The 26546-nt window shown below is 46.6% G+C and overlaps 1 protein-coding gene across 2 annotated transcripts in view; it reads left to right on the top strand.

Annotated features, from left to right (window-relative positions):
* prkcab (protein kinase C, alpha, b) overlaps window positions 1-26546 on the top strand; it is a 188537-nt gene that overhangs the window by 130650 nt on the left and 31341 nt on the right. The window contains exons 6-14 of one of the 2 annotated variants that reach the window (XM_069194636.1): window positions 1340-1496; window positions 2054-2188; window positions 4412-4505; window positions 8746-8775; window positions 17965-18105; window positions 19189-19362; window positions 21776-21867; window positions 23180-23242; window positions 23953-24091. In XM_069194636.1, coding sequence (XP_069050737.1) covers window positions 1340-1496; window positions 2054-2188; window positions 4412-4505; window positions 8746-8775; window positions 17965-18105; window positions 19189-19362; window positions 21776-21867; window positions 23180-23242; window positions 23953-24091 — 1025 coding nt within the window. The remainder of the gene's footprint in view (window positions 1-1339; window positions 1497-2053; window positions 2189-4411; window positions 4506-8745; window positions 8776-17964; window positions 18106-19188; window positions 19363-21775; window positions 21868-23179; window positions 23243-23952; window positions 24092-26546) is intronic. The other variant, XM_069194637.1, reaches the window with a different exon arrangement.

Raw genomic sequence — 26546 nt, 5'->3', positions numbered from 1 at the left:
GTGACAATGATGAGGCCAGTGCCCACATGACAGCGCCATGCAGGTTGCCTGCTCTTTGTGCCCGTGCATTTAGTCCTCTGTTTTCGGGGGAACTTGCCCCTTGTTGGTAATGAGGTGGTAACTTGCTAGCGTCTGCAGAGCCTACAGTTCTGGGGGCTGTAGAGGCAATAAATGTATAAATGTAAGAACTGTTGTGCTGAAGATAACAAGCCTTATAGAAGGCAAACATGAGAAGCTTAAAACAAGTTTGTGAAGGATGGGTGGCCTTTTGACAGACTGCAATGATCTGAACAAGCTTATCGTATTCATTTAATCCAGCTGTTACTGAATTATTCATGGCAACTGGCTTCAAAACAATCTATCACACAATCCACCAAGACTACTGTACATCTTCTCCAGGAGTTGTCTCGTGCTCAGTTGATGGACTGTCAGCACAATGGCAAATGTGCAGTTTTCTTTGCAGTAACATAAAAACAAGAGGACTTCTCAGAATTTGTCCATGAATATTGTGTTTCCTTCATTAATGATGTAGGAAGAAGTAGTTTGATCCATGGATAAAGAAAAGAGCTGAACAATTAACGCAGCACTGTTCACTGTAAAAAAACAGGTTATTTATTCAGGTTTAGAAAAAATAAAATTAATGTTACTCTTTTGAAAATTAATTCTACTTTTAATTTAGGAAAGGTGTGGGCATACACATGAACTAAGCCAAGTGTACCATCTGTTCAGTTTTATGTGGATAGGCACAATGCTGTACTGAAAACATTTCATCAGCAAAACGAATGTCCTAATGAGCTGCTGTCAACCGAGCCCAAAGTGAAAGCTGTTTTTTCAATATGTTTTTATTTCAATACTTGCAAGTCTAATTATACAGGGCTCTATGTTTTGTAATTGTTTAATAAAGCTCTGTGATGATGCAGAGGCTTCTGTGCCTGAGCGCGTTGGCTTGTGTCTGAGCTACAGTACAGCAAAGCCCCAGTTGGTGAATCTCTACTGTGTGTAGGAGGAAGACACCGGGGGTGTGGAGTGGGGATCTGGAGTGGGTGTGGAATGGGGGGTAATGGGCGGGGTGCAGGAGGGTGGATGGTAACAATGCCAGTTACAATATGCCAGTCTTCCAAAGAAGATCCTGTCATTAATATTGCCTGCATGGGAGGTGAAAGCATGTAGCACCGTATGCCTAAATGAATGCATGCTGAGTGCAAAAACAGCATTTAGATCAGTGAATTTTACAGTTAAGGTCTTGAAATAGGCTTGCCTGGCGTTGCCCTCATTGTGCGCTATCGTCTCGCGTGAATAACCATTTTCCTCTGGTGTTGGTTTATTTTTTTTACTCCAGTGGGCGAAGCAAGAAACCTGATTCCGATGGACCCCAATGGGCTGTCAGACCCCTATGTCAAGCTGAAGCTGATCCCGGATCCCAAAAACGAAACCAAACAGAAAACGAGAACCATTCGCTCTTCGCTCAACCCCAACTGGAACGAGTCCTTCACCTTGTAAGTGGGTCCAACCTTGGCCAGGGGGTGTGTCCTCCTGAGCCGTCCTGCTCCACTCACTCTTATGCTTGCAAATAAAGCTCATGCAGCTCTCACGCTCTGTGACCTGGAGCCACAGCCAGCCTGTGGCCTTTACAAGCCATGCCCGTGATGACCACACACGTGTGCTTTGCACTTTGCTCTGCTTGTGCTCCATCCACTGCAGCAGGCTTGAGTAAAGGAACTTGAGATACCGCTGTAGTCATATGCAGCATGGTGGGCCAGCTCGGTGCATTGGACCTGCAGCACCAATGTTGCTGGCATCATTGCCGGCAGGGCGAGGGAGGTGAATTCCTCATCTCGCCGTGGGGATCACTGGAGAACGAGACCAGATTCTGACTGAGGAGCCAGAGAACGTGGGTCTACAGAGCGGGGAGATGGCGAGGGGGCATGGTCATCGTTCTGCAGTGTTCGTGCACCCTTCACTCCTCGGCGGGGGTTAGTGAGCCGGGGAGGGGGGGCTCGGGACCAGCCGGACTACGGAACGCTGCCTGAGCTCTTGTGCTCTTTGTTTGCAGCAAGCTGAAGCCCAGCGACAAGGACCGGCGGCTGTCTGTGGAAGTGTGGGACTGGGACAGGACCACCAGGAACGACTTCATGGGGTCCATGTCCTTCGGCGTCTCGGAGCTCATAAAGTCTCCGGTCTGCGGCTGGTAAAGAGCCTGTCTCCTGCGTATTCCATTTCCCCGTTCAAACTCTCCTGTCTGGAACCTTTAGGTGGAGCTCTGTTCCCATGAGAGGCTTTTGTTGTTACGGTGCATGTCTGGTCCTTTCACATGGCTTCTGGGACTGAGGAGGTCAAAGCTACACACATCAGTGCTTTCCTCTCCACAGCGCGCCCCGGTATTGGTGAAAGATAGCAGCTTAAACAGCACCTTTAGGTCAGAATATTAACCTCAGTTCTATTTTACTGCAAGTCTAAATAAGTAATGTGAGACTTTCTGAATATTCAGATGACGAGGAATTAAAGGCACCCCCGTCGACATAAACCTGTGATCACTTCCGTTAACTCTGGCAAATGAAGGTAACATCAGTCATAAGAATTGTTTAACGAGAGCTCACATTAGCCGAGAGGCCAAAAGCTGCTAGCGACACACGACTGCATGAAGGAAGGTGAATAAAATATCTCGGAAGTTGAATTTGCAGGAGGTGAAATGTGGTTCTTGCCACAGCCTTCTGTTTGCAAGCATCCTGAATTGGCATTTTTGAAAATGCCAGTTCACAAGCCCACATTTTTGGTTGGCACCAGCAGGGCACTTTGGAAATTTGGAATCATAGGGAGATAAAAACCAAATGAGATCTCTGTCTGTGGCTTGCGGAGAGTGGCCACCACAGCTGTGTTTAGAAACAGCTGCTGTATTGACCTGTGACTCAAGACTACTGTGATTGGCAGGCCTGACCTGAGCCCCGCCCTGCCAGCCTGCTGCTGGACAGCTCTGGGGCTCCCAGTTAGGGAAAGAATCAGATGAGCATGATAATAATGACCAGAACTTTGTTTAAACAAGTGAGACAAAATCCCACAGAATGCAGCATTTCTTTTTCAATTATAAAAAGAGGCATGAGGCACAATTCAATTGTGTTTTAAAATATTTGGAAAAGATGAAGCAGAATTCACCTTGTTGACAAGCCCACAGATGTGAAGTGAAACACTGGCCATCAGCATGCAGTTTTCAAGATAAAGCTTTCTGTAGTGTTGCGCACATCTTAGAGACTGCTTGTTCGTAAATTGTTACGTGCTGATGTAAAGAGAAAACCAAGTACTCTAGGTTTTGTATCATTGGGCACATTGTCAAATTTTGAGTCATTAGGATGTTAATTGATTAAGTAGTCCTTTTCCTTGAAAAATAAAATAATCATATTCCTTGGTATAATAATAATATCAAGTCATGTATTTTAAGAAAAAACATGATTTTCTGGCAAGGCAGCCAAGTGCTTTGAGTGAGATTTCCTGTTCAACAACGGTCCGGAGAATCAAGTTAGCCAGCGGGGTCTCCACCTCCGCCCAGGACCCTCACCTGGAGCGTGCAGACTGCAACAGCCCCAGGTGGAATAATATGCACCTCAGCACGGTGACCAGCTCATCGTCTTTAAGTGATCTGCGTGCTCAAGGGGCCTTTTGGGGGAACATCCTAACAGCAGAGAGACATCTGGTGGAGCCAGAGCGAGGGGGTAGTATGTCGTTTTCCAATGCATACTGCTTTGGCATGACACGGCGATGATGAAGACGAAGTGTGGAAACGTTGGGGGTGAGCATGATGCTGACAGCCACCTGGTTCCAGCTTTATTGAACATCTTTGATGAGGGCAACCTTACTTCTCAGCAATGCTGTGAGTGAGCCTTTGAGCTCACAGTTTCCCATTCCCAAGTCAGTCTGTAACTATCCGATGTGCAAGACCACACAGAGCTGGGATTCATCAGGACATTGCTGAGGCCTCAACCCAGCCAGCTTTCTCTCCTGACTTGAGTCCAGTGAATTCTCGGTGGACTGGCTCACCAGCGCCTTCCACTGGAGGGACCTGTTCCCAGCTTGCCTGCCCAGGCTGTCCAGAGACGAATTGGGCCTGTGAATCGACACTGCCAGGGTTGTGATAGAGCCTGGTCATACCTGGAACTAACTCCATATCGTATTCCTTTTGACAGAGCCATTTTCGTACTGACGATGTGTCCTGATTCTTTGATCTGTATTCTTGCTCCTCGTTTCTTATCATATTCAATCCAGTTGATTAGACCAGGGTGTTGCGTGTCCGTCATACTGGTGTCTGGAGCGCTGTCTTGTATTTGTGTGTCCTCTCACGCCCAAGCTTGCCCTCTCTGGTCATCTCCCGCATGACACTGCGGAGAAACCTCCTCAGCTTTCTTTTTTTAATTCCCCTCAGGTACAAGATGCTCAACCAGGAGGAAGGCGAGTACTACAACGTGCCCATTCCAGACGCGGAGGATGGCAACACGGAGATGAGGCAGAAGTTTGAGGTGAGGGGAGGTTCAGTTGCAGCTTGATTGTCAAGATGGTCAAAAGCGAGCAGCCGCAGAGGAAACTGCAAGAGGGGTGTACAGCAGTACTGTTTGCTCCAGCCTGCACAGCAGTGCTTGAGCCAGGACAAAACACACGGTTCCTTTATTTCATACTTTCAGTTCTTTAGTAGGTCCAGCTGGGTGTTGTATCTAACAGCTACACAATCGCAAGATATTCAGGGCCATTTGCTTTTAAAAATCTGTGCAGTGTAAGAGGTCTTCATGTTGGCAGTGAAACTGGGCTGTAGTTGACCAATGCTGGGATTTTAGAGACACCCTTCACACGAGATAAGATTTATTTTATATGCTTTAGAATAAACAGTTTAGAACAAAATACAGAGAGCAATATTGTTATTTTTAAGATTAAGCATCATTATTCATCCAGCAGTGATATTTATCCTACCACAGCTGTGGTGCTTCATTTACAGAAACATTTTTTTAAGTTAAAATGCGGTTTTCAAATCCCTTTCCTGTCTGAAAGTGCTAAAATAACTCAAATCCTCATTGAACACGGAGTCAGGGGTCACCCTCTGTCAGACTCATTTCAAAATGAATCGTATCAACATTGGTCACGGGACACGTTCATGAGGCGCGAGTGCCAGAAACATTTGGTGCGTAACCTTTGTCCTTTCATCGGATTGCGAACAGTCATGCTTTTGGAGATGGATAAATAAATAATTAAGAAGGATTGGTGCTGAGCGAGGACGTGCTGATGGCTTTCTCTTGAGACTATTTAAAAGTCTTGAGCGGATGAGGTAATGAGAGTTCTGCACATCTGGTTGCCAGGGCAACAGGAGGCGAAATTGTCTCATTAAAGGTAATGGGTCCTTCAGTTCCACACACTCATCATCTGGCAGTCTGAGGAGCCGGACCGCACGGCTGCACCTGTAAGACGGGAGCCGAGGGGATTATAGAGGAGGCCCGGGAGGTCCACAGCAGAATCCTGGGCAGGACGTGGGGAACCAGCACAGTAATCCTTCACCTGGAGCCTTTCCCCCTCCCTCCCTCCTGCTCCTTCAGAGTGAACCCCTGGCGCTTGCAGATACTGTACGTCTAGCAGGGAACAGGGAAAGGTCTGTTACCAGCATCATCTTGCCTGTTATGTACAGCAGCAATATAAATATTTCCTCAAAACCAGCTGTATGTGGGTTGGTAATGCTAAACATCAGTAGTCACCTTTGCTGTTCTTATTTGTGGGTACTGAAATAACCCACAGGTCAGCGCAACAGAGTAAAATAGCTATGATTTATTCAGAGGGGAAGAGGGCAGGCAACACAGGTATTTCAAGGCTCCAGGCTCTTTGTTTTATTCCGTTTGTTTCTCAGATGCTCGTGCACAGTCCTCTGTAGCCACATATTGTGTCATTTTCACAGATCTTTCATTTTCCAGCCCCTTTAAGTTCTAAGGTATTGCAACGGCCAGTGTTCCTGTTGTTGGTACAGACCGCCCGTTAAGGGTGTGATGACATCATCGGCTCGATGGCAGAGCGGCCACTGGCACGCCCAAGACCGCGGCTCCTCATCCGCAACGGGCCGCAACGTTGCCATGACGACGCTGCCGGCCTGAGCCGCCTTCTGCCACGCGGCCTGGCAATTCAAGAAGGGGCTCCCCCATTTCGACTCGGCTGCGGGGGTCCACGTCGGTCTACCTGGACTAGCGTGTCTCTGCCCCCTGCTGGAATAGGACAGTCGTGCGGCCGTGTTGCCAGGGAAGCAGTGTCCCTCCCCAGTGAGCTGCACGCTCAGCAGATGCGATTATCCCATGCTGCCGGCAGCAGAGAGCTGGAGCTCTTGCCGCCTGAAGCACTAAACAGAGAGCTCTGACGAAGGCCGAGCGTTCCCGGTTTAATTGGTTGATCAAGCCTTGCACTCCGTTTCTTTAATGACTGCATTTCTGGCCACCACTCAGCTCAGAGAATAGTCACTAGGTGGACCATAATGTCCAAACATGGCTTACAATCCCGACCCGATACTTGTCCTACTCCTTCGGTTTTGTGCCAGAATGAAAGTCTGGAGGATCAAAGACAGTTGTTATTTTTTCACCTTCTGCATGCAGTATTTCCTGGGGTTGGGGAAATGCATCCCTGTCCGTGACTGGATCTATTATTCCCTGAAACACACAGTCTCCAGCAGCCCTGCTGTACCTGGCAGCAGAGCTGGAACAGGGGCTGCAGGGATGAGTGGAGCAAGGCGTGTTATGCCAGGAAAAGCGTGCACAGTGGACAATGGCAAGCTCCCTCCAACCTCACTGTAGCAGGAGATGAGACTTAACCTCGCCAAAGAGCACGAGTCCTCTGGAAAGGCTGAAGGCTGGAGAAGCCCAGAGGCCATGAGACTGGCTCAGTTTGCCTAAATGACTTGTGTCATGTCTCTTTTTTTTTTCATGTGTTGTGTTACACACTGAGGCACTGCGTTCGCCATTGTACCTGCGCCCTGCATGCCCCTTCCTTTATTTTCAAAAGAATGATGCGACACGTCCGAGATTTCACAACCACGAGGACGTGAATTTCACAGTGTCGTCAGTGTGTCTGCTTTGTCTGGAGGTGCTGTATTGTCCCGTTTCTGATTGACTTGTGTTTGATTGCGGTGGAGAAGTGTTTGGATCTGGCTCTGATAAGTATCGGGTCCTCCTGTTCTGCGGGGTGTTTCAGACTCCAGCCTGTGCTTGGCCTGCTGAGAGAGCTGTACTGGGAGTCGCGAGTCTTACCTTTACAGGGAGTTAGAGGCAGAGGCTTGATGGGAAAGGTTAGGAGGGAGTGAGGAAAAGAAATTGACGGCGCCCTTTAAGTATGATTATTTCTCAGTACAAGTGGTAGAAGAATGTTAAAGTTAAAATCAACAATTTGAAACTAGCTAGCAGGGTCGTACAGATTTAACTGTGTCCTTATGTTCCACACCTAATGTACATGAAAAAAATATTTTATATATATTTTATTTAGTGCCTTTTATGATGAAGAATTTCAAGGATTTGAAAAAATCTTCATAATAAAACAAACCAAAAGAATTGGGAACCCACAACGACAAAAACCGTAATAGAATGAATTAAACAGAAATAAAATCTGGCGTATAATAGTGAGTTTTAAGATGATTTAAAAGTGCTTAAATTACATTTGACTATTACAGTACTTTGAGTTTCTGGAACATACCTATAAATAATATGTGTTATTATGCAGCTTTACTATTGACTATTATAATAATTAGATATTTTCACACACGTAGTATTGATGTACCTAAGTATTTCTTATCTTGCCCATTTTCCATGTTTTTATTTCTATGAAATTTGTGTTTAGAAATTTGCAGTTTACAAATCAAAGTTATGATGTAGGTACTGCACAGTATACAGTATACAGTACAGTACACTTATGAAAACAGCACTAGAACTTTTCATTTACTGACTACAGGCATTTCTGTATTTTATATTCACCCATTTATTATTGATGATTAGTTTTCCATAGTGAAGCATGACATTAGTCAGAGAAATTTATTTTTATTCTGCATTTTCCTGCTTTGATCCATAGTTCTCTGTACTGTGTGACTCCTGTGGAAGTGAGCTCAGATGTGCACAAAGCACTCAGGAAATTCTTCACACCAATCATCTTCATTAATTACAAAAGAGTTTCAGTTCTCGTAACGTTACATCTTCATCTAAAGAAAACTGGAGCCCTAGAATCGAGCCAGCACTAAATTAGTTTTTCTATTTTAAAAATGCTTAAGTTGTATACTTCAAAGAGCACCTTTCAGCTAAATAAAAATGCACAACTAAAAAACAGAACCTTCTGTGCCTTAACCCTCCTTTCCCAATGACCCATGACGCTCTCTTAATTCTGTGTGATCCCACTGGTAGTGACTTACAGCTCTGGTTTCAAAATTAAATTATTAAGGTATTTTCCAGATAACAAGGCCAAAAGTAAAGTAAAAGAAAGATCTGCAAGTAGTGTTTGCTTTTTCCAGATCTCTAACTTGTATGGATGTCACGAAATCTGCTCCTTATTGCCTTCATGTCCCTTTTAAATTTTCCTTTCTCATTTCGGTATTTTTGTTTCTTTCCTGCATAAATGTGCCTTTTCTCCTACCCGCTTTCAGATTGTGAGAATACTTTGCCTCTCCTGTTCCACAGCACCTTCTCCTCCTTTTATGACAAATGGCCGCCTGGCTCTCTCCTTACTAATGCTCCAGTTTCTCTCTCCTGTCTCTTTCAGGACTGCCAAATTAATTTCCACTTCCTCAAGGTAGCTCTCTGTCTACCCGTCTCCTCTTCCTCTCTGTTGCGCTCTCTCTCTGTGTTGTCACACATTTTATACCCTCTCGCACTATTCCGTGCTGTTTGTACGTAGTTGCTGGCTACTACAAATAGATCCAATTTACTAACAACAAAGCAGAAGCTTTGAGGGAGTTCCTGAAGGGTGAAGTTAAGTGTCGAAGGGGGCAAAAGCACGTGTTTAAGAAGGCTTGTTATTCGAAGGTTGTAGAATAAGACCGATACAGTATGTTCCCAAAGGCCAAGACAGCAGTCAGCCTGTGTGCCTGTTCCTTTGTACCAGCTGATGGCTAAATTGACCAATTTGAATTTCTGCCAACGAAGGGGTGAAAATAAAATTCAATTTACCTATTATTTCATGCCAGTTGTCCACTAGTTTGTACATAACGCCAGCGTGTTAAACTGTCTGGGACAGTCTGTGGACGGCTGTCCTGTCCTGCTGTGCTGAAAAACCATGAGTGATTGTTAGTAAATTAGTGGAACAGACCGTTTCACGGGAGTTCTGCTCCTTCATGAAACAACTGCCATGTCACTGCATCCCATCATCCATCACTGCCCCGGGGCGTCTTGAGGCTGGGGCGGCTGTCACTGCCCTCCGCTCTCTTGGCTGCTCCGGTGTTCGTCTCTCTCGTTTCTGCACAACGGCCTTCCTCCTGTTGCTTTAACTTCTGTTCGTTGTTTGCAACCGCAAGGTAAAGCAAGAGGTGAAGTTTTGGATTCTGGCATGCTCTCCAGCGTAGTCCGAGCGCAGGCATGCTTCTGTGTGCTGCTTCCTGCCATTGAGTGAAGTGTCTCCATCTCTGATCACAGCGAGTCGATACCCATAACCGTTCACTGCCAGGCATGTCTCTGGCTGTCCAGACAAAGATATCCACTGAGGTCTGTCATCGCTGTTGAGATTTGGTTTGTTTTGAAAGTTGGCTAACACAAAAAAGTAAGTTTAAGCCACAGGCAAACGAGAAAGGCTGTGCTTTTTTTTAAGTCTGGGACATCATTGAAGTTTGCGGTTTACATGTGACTCTGCCTCTCGAACTATCCCTTTTCAATGCAGAGCTGCCAGCATGCCCACAAATCTGCTTTCAGACTGCAGAAACGGTTTCTCATTAAATGATCCATTTGGCGTTGTGATTTTTGCTGGTGTCCAGGTGTTTCCTTTAAGTACGCTGGAGGTCAGGGTGGCTCGGTGTTGTGGCAGCCGGCCCAGGTCCAGTTCTGGCCGTGAGCATCTGGCTGGGTTTGGCTGGCCGTTCCGGCTCTCCGATGGGAGGCTGTCCCATTCTGGAGCGGAGCACTTGCACACTCCTCGTCCCATCGCGCGCCTGGGCCCTCTGGGGCCGCCGCAGGGGAGCACTGACCCTCGGCAGGGGAGCCAGCCGGCCACTAAGGCATGGGAGGATTGTGGAAACTCTTCAAGGTCGCGTATGGTCATAGCGTGCTGCTGCTTGTAATTGGGTGAACCTAGCTGTGCCCAGCAACAGCTTCTTGGCGGCGTACTGCATGTTGGATGCAATTGAGACATTTTAATCCAGGTCACAATGTTTTAGGCAGGGAGGGCTGACAAATGGTAGAGACAGGCTTTTATGTCCTTTTCTTCTGTTATTTCACAGTCCTCTGCTCTTCAGACTGCAATGGGACGTGGTGCATTTCTGGCCTGTGCTTTGCAGTTTCCCCGGTAGCCCGAGGGGTTCATGTCCTCTCTCAGGCCGCCTCAGTTTTCTGATGTGCTGTGTGAAATCTGGAACCAGGCCTTCGAGGTGTCCCCGTGTTTCCTTTCTCCTTTTGGTCATGGTGATGTAACGTGCTGTGGCATCACTCTCGCTGTGCCCACAGTGCTACAGCAGCTCAAACCCAGAGCTGAAAACTGAATATCGGTAACAAGATGAGGTGTAACGATATAAAGAAGAAGGAGATACAGTAAGAATAAGAACAGGTATTTCATGCAAACAACTTGCTTTTAATCCGTTTTATTCTGACAGCAGTCAGACGAGCTGCACAGACAATCCAACAGACCAGAACGGCGATATGCAAGTACGATATATCACTTGGAATCGAATAAAAAATGGTTGATACGTAGACAAACACCTTTTAATTGTCTTCACTGGGCGGAAGGCGAACCCCACTGTCTCATTTCCATGACATAGAAGTGTTGGGAAGAGATTTGCAGATCTGTGGGAATCGGCTTTTTAATATCCTCTCTCTCTCCGGGCTGCCGAGAGCCTTATTATCAGATCTTCCTGGTGAAAGCACGCTTCTTAGCCACCTTCCTTATCGGAGATATACAATTTACAGTGTTTCATCTTTGCCTGAAAACATGCCGTGGGGCATTGCAAGATGATCTCTGGACAGTAAATTGCATTCCACTGCGCACTTATTTTGTAATTTACAAGTCAAGCATGAAAACAAAAAGCTGACCCTTCCTTGTAAGTTGTTATTTCTTATTAGGTCTGTCAATATGCACCAGCATAAAGATATTTTTTTATTGCCAGGTCTTCCAGTACAAACACACAGTATATACAGTAACTTTTGAGCACTTTTATAAGTTTTGTTACTTTTGTTTACTTTGTAAATGTTTCACTGTGAGGATTTCCCTGGCCCCGAAGACCCTTTGTGATTTAGAATGGGCTGTGATCTCTTGGCCGTGTCCATTCCTCGCGTACTTCGCTGTAAGTCGCAATGTGCGATAGTTCTGCTGTGGAGTTCGGTGTCGTGTATTGCAGTTTCATCCTTCAGCCACAGGAGGGCAGCACAGTACCACTAAATGTTCTCAAGTTCCACGGCCGCTTCTAGAGCGTATTCATTTTCATGGCTTCTAATCACTTTCTGGAATCGGAATCTGACTCTATATTTACTGGTTACATTAGTATAAATATTATTGTAAATACAATTAATTGTTTTTTTTTTCATTTAAGGAAGATGTTCTTTTAAATGAAGACCAGAGAACCAAGATAGTCAAAATCATGGGGTTATTCAATTCAGTTCAAGCTTTATTGTCCCCTAGGGGAAGTTGGTTTTACGGCTCAGTCAAACACAACACAATGACGAGTAAACATCACCAAAAGGGAAGAGAATACAGTAGTGTTACAGGAGAAAAGAAACAAGAGACAAGGTAGTGACTTTGCATTATTGAAGGGTGTGATTGCAGTGGGGATGAAAGATTTCCTGACTCTGTGGGTTTTACACCTGGGGGCACAGAGGCGTCTCCCAGATGGGAGAAGTGTGAATTCGCAACGGAGGGGGTGAGACACACACTCCCTGATGCTTCTGGCTTTCTTAGTCCCCCTCTGTCTGTAAAGGATGCTCAAGTTGATTTGATTATTCCCGATTATTTTGCCCACTTATATTCACTGATTTCCCAGCCTGTTACAGTTACCGGTACTCATGTTGCCACACCAGCAAGTGAAGCAGGATGTGAAGACACTTTCAATGAACGATTTGTAGAAAAGTGTAGGAATAGTTATATCCACCTTAAAGTAGCTGAGTTTCCCAAGAAGGAAAAGAGTCTCACCAATTGTAATTAAAGCTCGATGTGTGGTAAGTACAGGAACACATTTTTAAAATACATGTAGATTTTTTTTTTGGGGGGGAGGATCTGTCATGATGGATCTACTGAGAAAGGTGCCACATTATATTACTGCTGCATGCAATAACTAGATCCGACCACTAGAGGTCTCCGCAGGGCTACTGATCATGGGCGGCGCAGCTCTCGACTGTGCAACAGTCCAGGACTGTTATAAAAGAATGCAGAGCGGGTGGCTGTTCTTAATGAGATTATTGTTTAAATAAGCCTCCCCCCCCCCACACACACACAGAGACCAGCTCATTTTTCTTGTGTCCATGGTGACCAATAATTAGGCCTGCAGGCCAGACCTGAAGGCTGTCTTTAAGAGCTGGCCTGGGGGGGGGCAGTTCTGGCCAGCTGAGGGAGCAGGGATGCTGCTGGCGTCTCCCCAGCCCTGCTGCGGGAGAGTTCCCCTGAACCGCTGCTGTGCTGCTTCTCTGTGCCTCGGCGCTTGTTTCCCTGGCGACAGTAGAGGCCGTCGCTGGAGCAGAGGGCACCCTCAGCTAGCTCGCCAATGCCAGCGTCCGCGGGTTTGTGTAGTGGAGCCGCTGAAGACTAATTCTGAAGGAAATGACGTAAACATTGGGCTTATCCATAAGTGGTAAATTAGCTTGTTGAACGCCGATTCATCCTGGCAGCTAGGAGTTTAGGCGTCAGATACACCTGAGCAGGTGAATCTTCTTCCAGGCTCTCTGACCCTGCGAGAAACAGACGCGAATCCTGTCCGAGGCTCAGGATGCAACACGGAAGAGCGCCGTCTCCTGCTGCACGAGCTGCTCTCGTGGGAAATCGGCAGGAGATTGGATGCCAGGTTGCAGGTTTAGCTCTCAAACCGAGGCCTTCGGTATCTGTTTCTCCTCTTGTCTGACGTCAGCAGGGAGGGCGGCTCTCCGCTGCCCTGCCAGGTCCGCGGTGTGGCTGGTCTCTGGTCCTCCTCGCACGGCGTCTAGCAGCGACACGGTCTCGTCTCCGCAGCTGCGAGAGAGACAGGATGTCAGAAGAGGCGCCTGTGTCGTAAACGCTCCGCAGACGTTCCTGCGACTCCCTTCCTGTTCCGACAGATGTCCTGGCAATCCAAGTTTTTTAACACCGTCCCCCGTTATTGTGTCACACCACAGCAAAGCCTAATTAATGACTTGGCCTCGAAACTGTAATTAGCGCCTCTTTTGGCGCTAGAAAAAAAAAACTGTTGATTACAAGACGAAAAGGATCAGCCCACCCTGTGCACGCTCCCAGGCTTATGACATTAGAAAGCTGATTTTAGTGATAAGACAGTATCTTCACTGCCTCCTGTGTGACGTCCTGACCGCCTCTCGGTGCCGCTGTTGTTGAAAGCGTGAGCGGAAGGGATACGAGCCACAGACTGCAGAATAACACCTGAACCGTAAGGCCTCAAGGTGCTATACAGTCTAGCCCCAGCTAGAAGAAGAGCAAAACACGCTCTTATGCACAGAGCATAAGGCCCTGACAAGGCAACCCAGGGGACTTCTGTCACTGAGTCAACAGTGAGGCTGAGTGGCGACTCCTGTAAGTGCAAGCGCGTTTAACGCTGAGTAAAGGATCTCCTATTGTTCCTGGAGGGTTGTGGGAGCATGGAAGAGGCTACCCATCCGTGCCGTTGATGCGGATCCCCTGGTTTCTTTTGATAAATGGCTGGATGACTTCCTGGGATCAATTACCATCTCGCTACCAAGCAGGCCAGAGAGCCAGAATGGCCTCTCGTCTGCAATCGTACCGTGTTCTTATGCCTGATAGGATTCAGACTTGGCCGCAGCATTTCTGAACTTCCAAAGGTCAAAGGAAAAGTGGGGACTCAGACTTATGTCATGTGATCGCCCAGATTAGGGTGCGGCTCTAATTTGGATCTCAGTTGATCAGAGTGCTTTTTTTTTAAAAAAAGGAATTGATTGAATCGACTAAATTGCAGAATGATGTTGAGCTTTGCTGTGATTTAAATGTGTTAGTGTCATTCCAGAAACATTTCTGTTTTGATAACATTTCTGTTATCTCCTTGCACAGATAAATGGAAAACAAGAAGTGATAGATGTGTGTGTCTGTGGGGGTGGGGGGGCTGTATAAGTGAGGGAGTGGGAAGAGTAAACTGGAATCTTCCACTGGTATTTCAGGATCACAACCTGGAGGACACAATTAAGATCATGGAGGAAGTAAGATAAGTTTGTGTGTGGTTTTCTTCCCAGAGTGCCCCTTCCTGCAGTGTGGCTTGCAGGTATTAACCAGCCCCGGAGTTGCATTTGCAAAAACTGTGCACAGGGATAGTTTGAAGACTAACCTACTGTATACATCATTTCTAGAAAGTTCGATTTTGTCATGCTCAGGATTGTGCTGGATCTTATTTTGCTGGCTGCAAATTTGCGCAATATTTTCTCAAGACAGGAACCCCAGCATGAGCTGTTGGAGCTTTGCTTCCGGTCGGGTGCGTTTGACTTAAAAGTTCTGACAGCTGCTGCGTGTGAAGGCTCTGGTGATGTGCAGCTCTTCTTGTCTGCTGTGCTCATCTTTTGTTCAGTCGAGCATTTAAAAAAATCCCCTGACATTCAGTTTTCATAGCTGTGGACAGTCCGTTTCCAGTGGAGTCAGAGATGAACCTCCCTCAGTGAAATGTATCGGTTTCTCTGATCTCTGGCGACGCAGCTGAAAAAGAACTCCCATGTTCCTAGACATGTCTCCTCAGATTCGGTATAATTAAATTCTCCACAATTTTGCATGAAGAAAACATGCCCACACAGATAAACAGTTAATAATTAGAAATGTAAAACTAATTAAAGATCAAGACGCAAGTGAAACTTTACAGCTCAGTTTAGCAGTGCTCCGTGTTTGTAAGTTGTAACACATGCAGGATTTGAGCACTCTGCCTTCCCATTGGAGGGCAGGTACCCTGTCCGTTGCTCTAGCAGTGCTCAGTGCCACGACCCTCATCTGGGGTCAATCCTGTCCTGAAGTCTTAATCTTCACTGCTGATTAGCAAAACACTTTCTGGCCAAGACAGAGTCTTGCTCAGTTTGATAGAGCACTGCGTACTGCCTTCTGTCCTGGGATTTTAGGAGCAAGTGCTGAATTTTAATTTTAATGGAACGATTTGAAAGAAGGAAGAAAAAAACACAGCGTTTTGGCTGCGGAGTATCTTCAGCAGTGAGGGAGAATGATGGGATATCACTGTGCCCAGACCCTGGAGATCTTGGACTGGCCAGTTAATCAGTGAGATATTTTATTTTCCTAATTTGAAGACACAGGTTATGGTGTCTTTATATCCGGATTAAAAAGAGAATGTTTTGGGGATTCATTCCCTGCATAGTTCTGAAGCACAGACCAGACATTCTTTGGCAGTGACAGAAGATTGAAGAGGAAAATTACCCCCCGAATAACAAGCAGCTCAGTCTCTTGGAATGATAAAGACAGAACTCTTCTGTGCTGCACAATACATTTAGTCTTACATAACTGCTCTTGGAGACCAGTGTTAGTCCACTTTTGTTCTGTTCCTGAAAGAATCTTTCTGTTGAATAAGAGCACTCAACTCCCAGAGCCTCTCACTAGGTCTCTGCACTTACGTATCGAGAGACAGCAGAATCAGGAAACTAAAGGATTTTAATTTTATATCTTATTAATGGCAATTTTGGTTTTTACAAAAGTATTAATTTAGGGGAGGCAGAAATTATAACGACTGGCAAAAGATTTTGTCTGAATGCTGATGATGTCTTTCATCAACTTGTAAGTCTGTGAAATTCACATAATGTCCTTAAGGGTTGTGAATAGTGATTACAAATTCACCTAAAAGATTAATTGTTCTAGAAAGCATAAATAATCCTCACGTGGTAGAAAACTGTCAAAAAGCAGTTTAAACCATAGTTGTGGAAAACATGTCATATGGTTATGCAGTATGGAGATTAATTAACACATTTAGAAGTGTAAATATAAGCTAACCCTCACTGCAAAAGTAATGTATTCACTAGCTAAAGCAGCAGAAGGTACTGAGCCCTGAAATAAAACACAAGATGCTATTTATTCCAAAAATCATTATTGTGAAGAGTTACAGCTTAGCTGAGCCTGGATTTTTTCACCTTCTCTAATGCAATGAGAGGTACTGTGGAGGACATGTGTCGGGAGTCTGGCGTTTCCAGCTGTGTGTCCAGGCGTCAGTCATGCTGAAGCCCTGCTTCCCATGCGTGGGGCCTGGCCTGGCAGTGGGTCACATTTTTATTAAAATAATTCGTAACCAGGGAGACTGTGCCTGAGAGAGCCGGGCAGCACTGTGGGCCGGTAGAAATACCCCAGTGATGACTTCTGAGAGCACCTCTGGCCTGCAGGGGTCACGGGGGAAGGAAGGTGCGACAGTGTTTCGTCAAAGGTGCTGGGGGAGGCGATGAAACCGACGTCTACCCTTAAGCCCGGGAAGAGTTTGTCCCGAGTGTGTCTGCAGCGGGCAGGAAATCCGGGGCGCGAAAGCTCTGCGATCTCACGGCACCCAAAATTGTGACACCAGCTCTGAAGCACGTGCGCAGAGTGCCCGTCCGCAGTCCAGCAGCTCTGCTGAGGGAAGCAGTGGAAGCACTGCTGCCCCCCCATATCTGAAGGAGATCAACTGGCGAGATCCCGGTATCCCCCTCTCCTTGATCGTGTCCCTGTACCTGACAAGGCGGTGTGTGTAGATGTACTGTAGACATCAGCCAGCGCTGGGCGCAGTTGTGAGTGGTGAAAACTGCAGTAGATCACTGAGTGAGCACTTTACCATGGTAAGTGTCACCTGTGGTGGTGTTGCGGGTTTGTTTTTTCAGGGGGTGGATGTGGTGGAGACCTGAAGGTTTGGAGAGAACTCATTAAATCGGTCCAGTTAAGCCAGTAACAAGCACGTAGGTCGTTAAGTGCTGGACTGGAATGAAAACCAGATCAAGGATTGAAGACGCCATTCTGTCGTATGAAACCTACATAAGACAGGTAACTGTGAGAGCAAGAGTAGACCATTTAGCTCATCTTTTTTATTTGCTGGGTTGCAATGTTACTATTGTGGTGTGTTGAGAAGGAACCAATATGCAGTTGTTGCTGTTTATCGGCTCCTGTGACAAATACTCTTGTCTCGCACAGTTCCTGTTGATGGAGCTCTGATTGCAGCCTGACCTGGCTTATGGGAGCTCAGGGGTTTGTGTGACCTTCGTGAGAACTTTAAACCTTGGCACCTTGTGTGTAAGAGACATTTTCCACATAGACACAAAATAGGGATTTTAGGGGCAAGCAAAGGGCAGGCTTTTACTGATCGCAGTGCTTCTGCATGGAGAGAGCCCTGGCTGAGGAGCTGAATGGGTTAGAGGTGCAGTAGAGCCTTAAACATGGAAAAACATGAAGTAAAATGAACTCACACAAGTTCACCTACTTCTGACTCGCCATGCTTCAGTCCTCCACAGCCAAGCTCTGTATGTGGATGAAAAGCAGGACACATCAAACGCATCTTTAAGTTTTATTTCTGTTTTCGCCATCTGTTCTTGAATGCTCGAAGTCCTTTTATTTTCCTCCATCTGTTTCAGTTGCTTGCCACAGAGCTTCCCCTCTTTCTTCCTGTAACGCTCCCTGTCTCTGGCTGTGTTGTTGTAGAAAGCCAGGCTCGGCCCCGGGAAGAAGGTCATCAGCCCCCCGGAAGACGTCAGGACCAGTCTTCCGTGCAACAACCTGGACAGGGTCAAACTCTCGGACTTCAGCTTCCTGGCCGTGCTGGGGAAGGGCAGCTTCGGGAAGGTGAGTGTCTGAGCAGAGATTTGAGATTCGGGATCTGACCTTGTCAACCTGAAAACAAGGTCACTTTGCCGGTGCTTTTGTAGTCCAGTCATCCGTTCTTAAATCGGTCACTGCAGTTGGAAAACCAGTGTAGGATATACTGTAGTTCCCCGTGCAGGTAGCTGTCTCCCAAAACCTACAGCGAGCTGCTCTGGTATGTGATGCTGCTCTAAGCACTTCTGCAAGTCATGTTCGAATGGGAAGATTTGTTTTGCACTGATTTATTTTAACTGAAGACCTGTCTGATTTTGTTTCCAAAGCTTTCACGTGTGCACATTTACGCAGGTTTCTTTAAAAAACCTCTAGTTATGCACTCTATGTCCAGCAGCCAAAATAATTGTTAGGGGGCTGTGGGTACTGAGGCAAAGCAAGTGCTCTCTATCTGGAATTGGCTTTCAAACGGTCTGTTTGCATAATGAGCTGAGAAAGGTTCTAAATGGGAACAAGTCTAGCAACAGGTAAGGCAAAGGCAAGGCTGTGTATTAGCCAGTCAAGGCCTGATTTGTGTCAGGTTTACTGAAAACATCCTGTGATGGCATTACAAAAGACAGCTGGTCTTCATAGTTCCCTCACTTCATCCAGTGTCAACTCTGCCCTCTTTCCCAGAGCTCCCACCCTGCCTCCACACTGCCCTCTCTCCCAGAGCTCCTACCCTGCCTCCACACTGCCCTCTCTCCCAGAGCTCCCACCCTGTGGGTTCCCACACTGCCCTCTCTCCCAGAGCTCCTAACCTGCCTCCACACTGCCCACTCTCCCAGAGCTCCCACCCTGTGGGTTCCCACACTGCCCTCTCTCCCAGAGCTCCTAACCTGCCTCCACACTGCCCACTCTCCCAGAGCTCCCACCCTGTGGGTTCCCACACTGCCCTCTCTCCCAGAGCTCCTAACCTGTGGGTTCCCACACTGCCCTCTCTCCCAGACCACCCACCCTGCCTCCACACTGCCCTCTCTCCCAGAGCTCCCACCCTGCCTCCAGTGTCGGCTCTGCCCTCTGTCCCAGCGCTGTGGCCAGGCAGTGAGCCCCCTCTGTTCCACTTGTGTGCAGGTGATGCTGGCGGAGCTGAAGGGCACAGAGGAGCTGTACGCCATCAAGATCCTGAAGAAGGACGTGGTGATCCAGGACGATGACGTGGAGTGCACGATGGTGGAGAAGAGGGTGCTCGCCCAGCGGGACAAGCCCCCATTCCTCACTCAGCTGCACTCCTGCTTCCAGACGGTGGTAAGGACAGCCTCCTCCAGCTGCCTCGCCTCTGATGTTACCATGTTACCACCACTTGAAAGAGGTGGCAAAACCTCCCTTATAAACACTACACAGCACAATAAGACAACACACAGCAAACTTACGTTTATCACCAACATACCAGAGCCACTGTTGCCAAGTTGCATCAGCAGAGTCATTGTCAGCTCTGGGGCTCTTCCATCGTTTTTGCCTCCTTCTCTCTTCCGCGAATCCTGCTGTGAGCTTTCGGCTGAAAGTATGTGCTGTTATGAACCCTTATGAATATTCACATGCCTGTAATGTCATTAGCACTGGTGGTTGTGAAGGATTATGCCTGCTGTCTGATCATGTGGTGTAGTGTTTATGAAGAAGCTAGGCCAGCGTCTTTTTAGCCTTGATCAAGTAAAGCGTTACAAAGTTGCATTATAAGATGTTTTGATTGAATACTGCATTTCTTAAATACCTCTTTACATTAGCCAGATCCTTTCCTTTTACTCCTGAATCATTCTGATACAAGCTCCAGTCCCTGACACCCCCTCGAGCGCTACGTGTTGACAGTGCTGGGACGCCACTCTCTGATGCACAGGCTGCTGTGTGTCGACAAGTGCATCTGTCACTCCGGTCGAGCCAGAGTCAGGAACTGTTCTCTGAAATCCAGGGGCTCCTGTACACTGAATCTCTCTCCTGATTAGCAGGGGGTGGGGGTGGGGGGGGGCAGAGAGGAGGAAGTGCTGTTCTGTTGTTATTTTCTTTTCTCGGGAGCTGATGTAAAATCGCTTCAGGCTTCAACATTTTTAAATAAGCCTTTTCTTGTAATATGCCATTTCTTGTAATCACAACAGATGGCATTTCAAACAGCTGGATGAGCTAATCTCATTGTACACTATTATAATATGAAATCACAGTCACAAGCACTGTGTCACAGTTTTTAGTGAAAAACTAGGAGTGTTTTTGCAGATAGAGATACAGCCTGTATCTAAATATATGAATATTATAGATATTTTTCATATGATATACTGTATATTATACTCATGTGATATATTATAAATATATATCATATATCCAAAAAGGAACCAAGGCTCACTTCTGTGATGCATCTCAGCCACATGCCTTTGTATGAAAATAGGTCTGCAGTCCGAGGTTCGTAAGCGCTCTGAGGAGTTGCCAAGCAGAGCCTGTACTTCATTACTCTCTGAGCCCAGTCCCAGTCCCCGTCCGTCCCCGTTATTTCGGCTGGTGGGGTTCGGCGCTGCAGGTGTCCAGCCGGGCTCCTTCCTGGCCTCCGCGGTCAGCCCCCGGAGTCTGCCGCGGCCGTGCCGCTGCGCAGGGCTGCTGGAATGGAGACCGAGAGGGGGGGCCTGCGCTCGCTGGCCTGGAACTGCGCGGCCACACAAACAGCGCCAGGGCCCCCACGCTGGCCCGGCTCCCGGTCTGCGCTGTGATTGATGAGTGATGCGTGCAGCTGGGTAGATCACTGCGCTGCGTCTCTTAGGAGACGGATGCGCTTATGTGAGGGAGTGTTAATGGCACTAATTAAAAAAATTAATGAAGCCTATCGGTGCCAGGCTTCATTAGGGCCTTTACCCATTTTTTTGACAGGAGTTTCACTTCAGGGTTTCTGGTGAACTCTTCTGTGATGCATCAGTCCTAAATTCCCACAGCACCAAGGGAGAATGCACCAGTTAAGCATGCTTCAGTTATAAATATTGCAGCTTCTCTAATCCTCTACTGGGGCAGTGCTTTACATGATTAGGCCTCACATATCTTTGACATGAAGAGTGAAAGGCACTGGCAGTAGTTTTTGAGATTTGGGAACAGCCCCAGCTCCTGTTGCACCGTGCAAATTCCAGTATGATTGGATTCTTACATAAAATGAAGTTGAAATCCAGAATATCTGCTGCTTCCTTGTCAATGGCAGTGTTTTGCACCGAGGCCTTTTCTGCGCTGGCCTAAAGCTTGCAGTGGAACATGGTGACCAACTCAGTTACTAAGCCCAGTTTTTCAAGCAACTGCATCCATTGTTGAAGTCTTTTCTTTCGTTTCCGGTCCTCAGCATGAAGGCAGGACAAGAGGGAAAGGAGGGAGCTGGTTATAGCAAACACGACATGAATTGGGAATTGAGTTTATGTGGATGTTCTTACACTGAAATAACACGCGTGTGCTTGCATGCAGTGGGTTGGGCCAGGCGTGCTCAGCCTTGAGGTCACACATACATTATACACGTGCACCACACCTGCAGTATGCCACGCATGTACTGTATATCAGCAGGACTCTGCCACACTGCTGTGAGAAGCAGCAGCCACCTCAGATGAAATGAGAGGTGATGGAACATGCCAAGGGTGACCTCCGCCCGCTATCTCCCCCCAGAAGTCACGCCTTGGCCCTCATTTCTCTCTGTCTTTCCTGTTCCCAGGACCGCCTGTATTTCGTCATGGAGTATGTCAATGGTGGAGACCTCATGTACCACATCCAGCAAGTGGGGAAGTTCAAAGAGCCACAGGCAGTGTAAGGATCTTCAGCGCTTCCCAGAATGCCTGAAACACAGCAGCACATGGGGCAGCTATTAAAGAAGCCTGACTAGTCAACATACTGTATGACCGTCGCAGGGCTGTGTTTTAATTGTTTGATACTAATTAGAGTCTGCTGGAATGGGGTGTTACAGGTGAACAGGCCTGAAAAGCTCCCGATCGATTCTTCTCTGTTAAGGAAAATGAATCTTTTTGGAAGGTAGTCTGGAAAAGAGGACCTGGCAAAGACTGCCTTATGGTCCAGATTTATTTGTTCACAAACAAGGAGCCCTGCTGCTTGTTCACTGACTTGCTTCTAGAAGCACGGGCTATCGATTTAATGTAGATCAGCACTTAGTCAATGGCACCCTGATATTGAATGGATTTCTCAGCGGGAATGGGTAGGAATGTTATTGTATTTATCGACCGGCTGGCTGAGAATCTCACTGTCAGCAGATCCTGCTTGTTATTCAGACATGCTGCTGCTGCATGATAAATGTTAGTCGGTTCTTCTAATCAAAAGGCGGAAAGGGGGGCTTCAGAGGTGGGCTGTCAACCAGAAAAACAAAGAAATCAGCCAAGCTGGAGCACAACTATTTTCCAGCGAAAAGCAGAATTCTTCAGAGCAAAAGAAAAAAAGCTTGGAGAGCATGTGCTGCAAACGGCCTTGTTGAATTGATGCAGGCATCCAGCATTTGAAAAGAAAAAACCCAAAAGAGGTGGATGAAAAAGAAACATTTTCATTCCATTTCAAAGCAAAACTGATTATTTACACAGCTCCTGGAGGAAGCATATGACGGGTCTGATCTGTGTGGTCAGTATGTATATTTTTCTGCAAATGTAAGACGCAGCAAAGGTGAAATCAAGAGGCAGGAGGCAGTTTTCAGTCCTACACAGCCGTCGGAAATCTCAAAACCGCTGAAGCTCGTATTCATATTCTGACTTCCTCACAGACAGTATTGCGTGCGTTGGTGCTTGCGTGTTTCAGTGAGGGAGGCTGTGTTTGGATAATGGCCAAGTCTGTAAGGCTCACACAGAAATCGGACTCATCGCCACTACGTAGCATGACGTTCAGGCAACCTAAAAAATGGACTGAAAAAAAGTGTTGAGATCTTTTTTATGATTAGATATTCAAATTTGCTGACTCTTAGTATCATTCAGTTCCTGAAGCGGTGGGGATTTGTCATTTCCATAAAAATCTTCAGTGGGAATTTATAATGATTGCATGAATAAATAAAATATGTTTTCATGGATGCAGCTCAGCCGTCCGAAAGCCTTGGACCCCTCTAACCCGTCTGCTGTAATTGCAGGTTCTATGCAGCAGAGATCGCTGTCGGACTATTCTTCTTGCACAAGAAGGGAGTTATATACCGGTAGGTCCTGCGTGCCCAAGTAAAGGACAAGTGGGGAGGTGAGGGTGGTAAATAGCCAAAATTAAGATTAGAACCCGAAATGATATGAACACCTGTTAGAACCCAGGCTCATTATATCCAGAAGCATGCAGTCACACAGCTGCAGAAGCAGAAAGGGACATATTGTTCAAAATTCATGACCAGTGGCATGAAAACAGGCTGCAGAAATAAAGGAGCCATAAGTACATTCGAGCAAGAAGATGAAGAACTGTAGATTTAGCTACAGTTAAATCAGAGTAATAAAAAGTGGTAATAAAGGCAATAAATTTAATATTTCTTCTGCAGTAGTGTTTAGAGTGATTTTTGAAGTTCTGGGTGTTTCAGGGGCAGGAGCGGCCTCTGTTCCCAGGGTGTGTGCAAGCGCTGCTCCGCTCTGACGAGGCTGTGATTGTAACTTCCGATTTGTGAAGTGTAGCTGGGCTGAGCCTCATGCTGAACGTGATTGCAATCACAGGTACATTCTGCAGCAGTTGTGCTTCTTTAAACAGAAGTGGAATGAAGGAAGCTGCTGCCAATGAGCGGTGATTATGATTTAAAAGACTTGAATGTTCTTTTCTCCTTCATTTCCCCGTCTTTCAGTCCTCCATCGAGCTTGTTAATCTCTGACGTTATTTTAAATTCCCTGCAGTCTCTCCGACGCGCCTGAGCCTCGTGCTTCCGTTCTCTTACAGAGATCTGAAGCTCGACAATGTCATGCTGGACTCGGAGGGTCATATCAAGATCGCCGACTTCGGGATGTGCAAAGAGAGCATGTATGATGGGGTGACGACGAGGACTTTCTGCGGGACCCCCGACTACATCGCGCCCGAGGTGAGGAGCGCCCCCGCCGGGGCAGGAGGTCACGCGTGTGCCGTGTGCGCACGCTGCAGGACCGCGGCTTGTACAGATCAGAGCTGGTGCCCCAGATCCATACTGACATACTGACAGCCAGGCTCCGCGGCACACTGCCCGCTGACGGCTGTCACATCCTGCTGATGGAGAGCAGCCGCGGGTCTCAGGGGCCAGGAAGAAAGGAACTGACAAAGATTAGGGACCATCATCCTACCTGCACGCAGAATAGAGACAAAAACATACTATAGAATAGCACGCAGAAATAAAGCAGCTTGTGAGCCGGTTGTGAGCCTAGACCCTTATGTGATTGCATGAGGAGTGTGCACACACCGGTAAATGAAAATGTACAGACCAATGAATTTGCTTCGTTCAATGGTGAGGTCAAAGCCAGCTGCCTGATTTACAGGTGTGCTGGAGCACACGGCGTGGGCTGCCACAGGTCCTTGCAGACAGGAGCAGATGGCACGGTTTGGGTGAGAAAGGGACAGCAAGCCTCCCCTCGGCCAGTCCAGCACACATCGAGTTTCTCTAAAACAGCGTGCGCGGCCCGCTTGTCTCGCTGTCCCGGGTTCAGCTGCCTGTCCGCCCTGAGAGACGCGGCCCTGCGCTTCCTGCCGAAGAGGAGGTGCAGCAGATGGGAAGGAAGGAATTGCTGCCCTTCTTTCGTTGCCACTATTCGGGAATTGATAAGACGCGTCCAGTAGATCCCTTGTTTAGTTAGTCTGCTCGCTGACGAGAGATATGTCTATGCACTCCTCTCCTGTGACACTGAGCTGTACGAACAGCAGTGTCTGCACAGTGCCTTGCAGCCAGGCTTGTCAAGAGCACACTGCTTTAGCCTGATTTTCTGCTATTTTCTGACCTACATACCAATTCGTGGGCATTTTTATCTCCATGAACACGCTGCTTTACATTAATATGAATTTACATCACATGTGGGTTATCAGCGCTGATTGAACAAGTGCGTCCGATTTAACCATGCAAAAGCAGCTGCAGAATAATGCAACTCTGACAAACACAACCTTTCTGCTCTAGTTGTGTACTTCCAGAATCAACAGTGAGACATGAACCAGAAACCACTGTTGTGGTGTGTATTTAAAACTGAGCACAAGTGGCTTTCTGCACACAAATTGAATCCGCTACCCAGCCATGTTGTTGACGCCAGTATCTTGACTTCTTTCAAGAAATGGAGATCCCAGGACCAATTAGCTATTAGCAACCAAATAAAAGCTAGGAGGGCCAAAAAGCTCCTCTCATTTGTAACTTTTCATATGTTTTTAAAATCTAGAGACCTGTAAACATAACCGTAACCTTCACTTTGAAGAAGCAGAATTGCTGGAGTCAGTGAAAAAAGAGCTCGGTTAATGTGTTTATCAGCAGGAAACCTGCTATGTCAGTTTTCAAAGTTGATTTTTTTCAGCTTACTATCAAGCTCTAAAGGAAAGTTTTAAAGGACCCACTGTGTTTTTATCTGCTGCAATTTTACGTATACAGTATTACTTTAGGAAGTCAGGACACAGTCTTTGCCATAACCAGAGAAATACGATCTTTAGAATTAGCTTCAAAGGCCCTGGATTGATCAAGATGACTGTCATTTTATCTTGTTGTTCTCCAGCCTCTCAGGAGTCAGTATCTCATGCTGAGGGTCGGTTGTGTGGCTGAACTGTACTAATAGTGAAGTTTTAAGCCACACCGGACTATCTGCAAGACAGTAAAGAACAGTGGGGTCAAGACCCTTCTAGATCCCAACGCCAGTAAATCTCTTTTCTTTTTTTTTCAAAGAAAAATTTTATAAAGGCTCTGGATTGTAATTTAATGAAACTGCAAAGATACACTCTTAAGAATTACTCTCTCAGTTTCCATGAAAGAATACAGACAGCTATTTATTTCTCTTTTTCTAAGGCTTTTTTCTCAATTAGGAAGAGAACATGCTGCTGACAGAATTTGACCCAGCGTTTCAGCAGAACCCATTTACTAATGCACTACAGGCCCTGGGCTGTTACATCTTTCATTTAAATTTTTTTAAAAATCAATACCACTTCTTTGAGAAATATTTATTAATATTCAAGTTTGTCTGTAAGAGATTTGTTTTTTTATGTCATTCTTTCCACAAACACATTTGTCCTCAGGATATTGTGATATGAATGAGCATTATCTCTTTCAAGTCCTTACCCTTCCTCATCAAAACTGGCTGGAGCATAATGCCGGAAAGATTCACAATTCCCAAAAATTCTTTAATCTTTTGGGTGAGAGTATGAGCGTCTGGGCCTTACAGCCACTCAGAAGAAGCACAGGTATCATTAGTAAAAGTACTGCAGTTAACCCTGAGGCTTCGGTGTGTTACACACTAAAAGTGGTGCAAAATTAAAGACATTTTAAGAAAAGCAATTTTTGTTGGACCAAACAGTTGTTTAAATGCATTTATTTATAAAGA

The sequence above is a fragment of the Lepisosteus oculatus genome, chromosome 9 (genome assembly GCF_040954835.1).
Source record: "Lepisosteus oculatus isolate fLepOcu1 chromosome 9, fLepOcu1.hap2, whole genome shotgun sequence".
Classification (NCBI taxonomy): domain Eukaryota; kingdom Metazoa; phylum Chordata; class Actinopteri; order Semionotiformes; family Lepisosteidae; genus Lepisosteus; species Lepisosteus oculatus.
The sequence above is the reverse complement of the archived record's forward strand: the minus strand, read 5'-3'. Positions and strand labels throughout refer to the sequence as shown.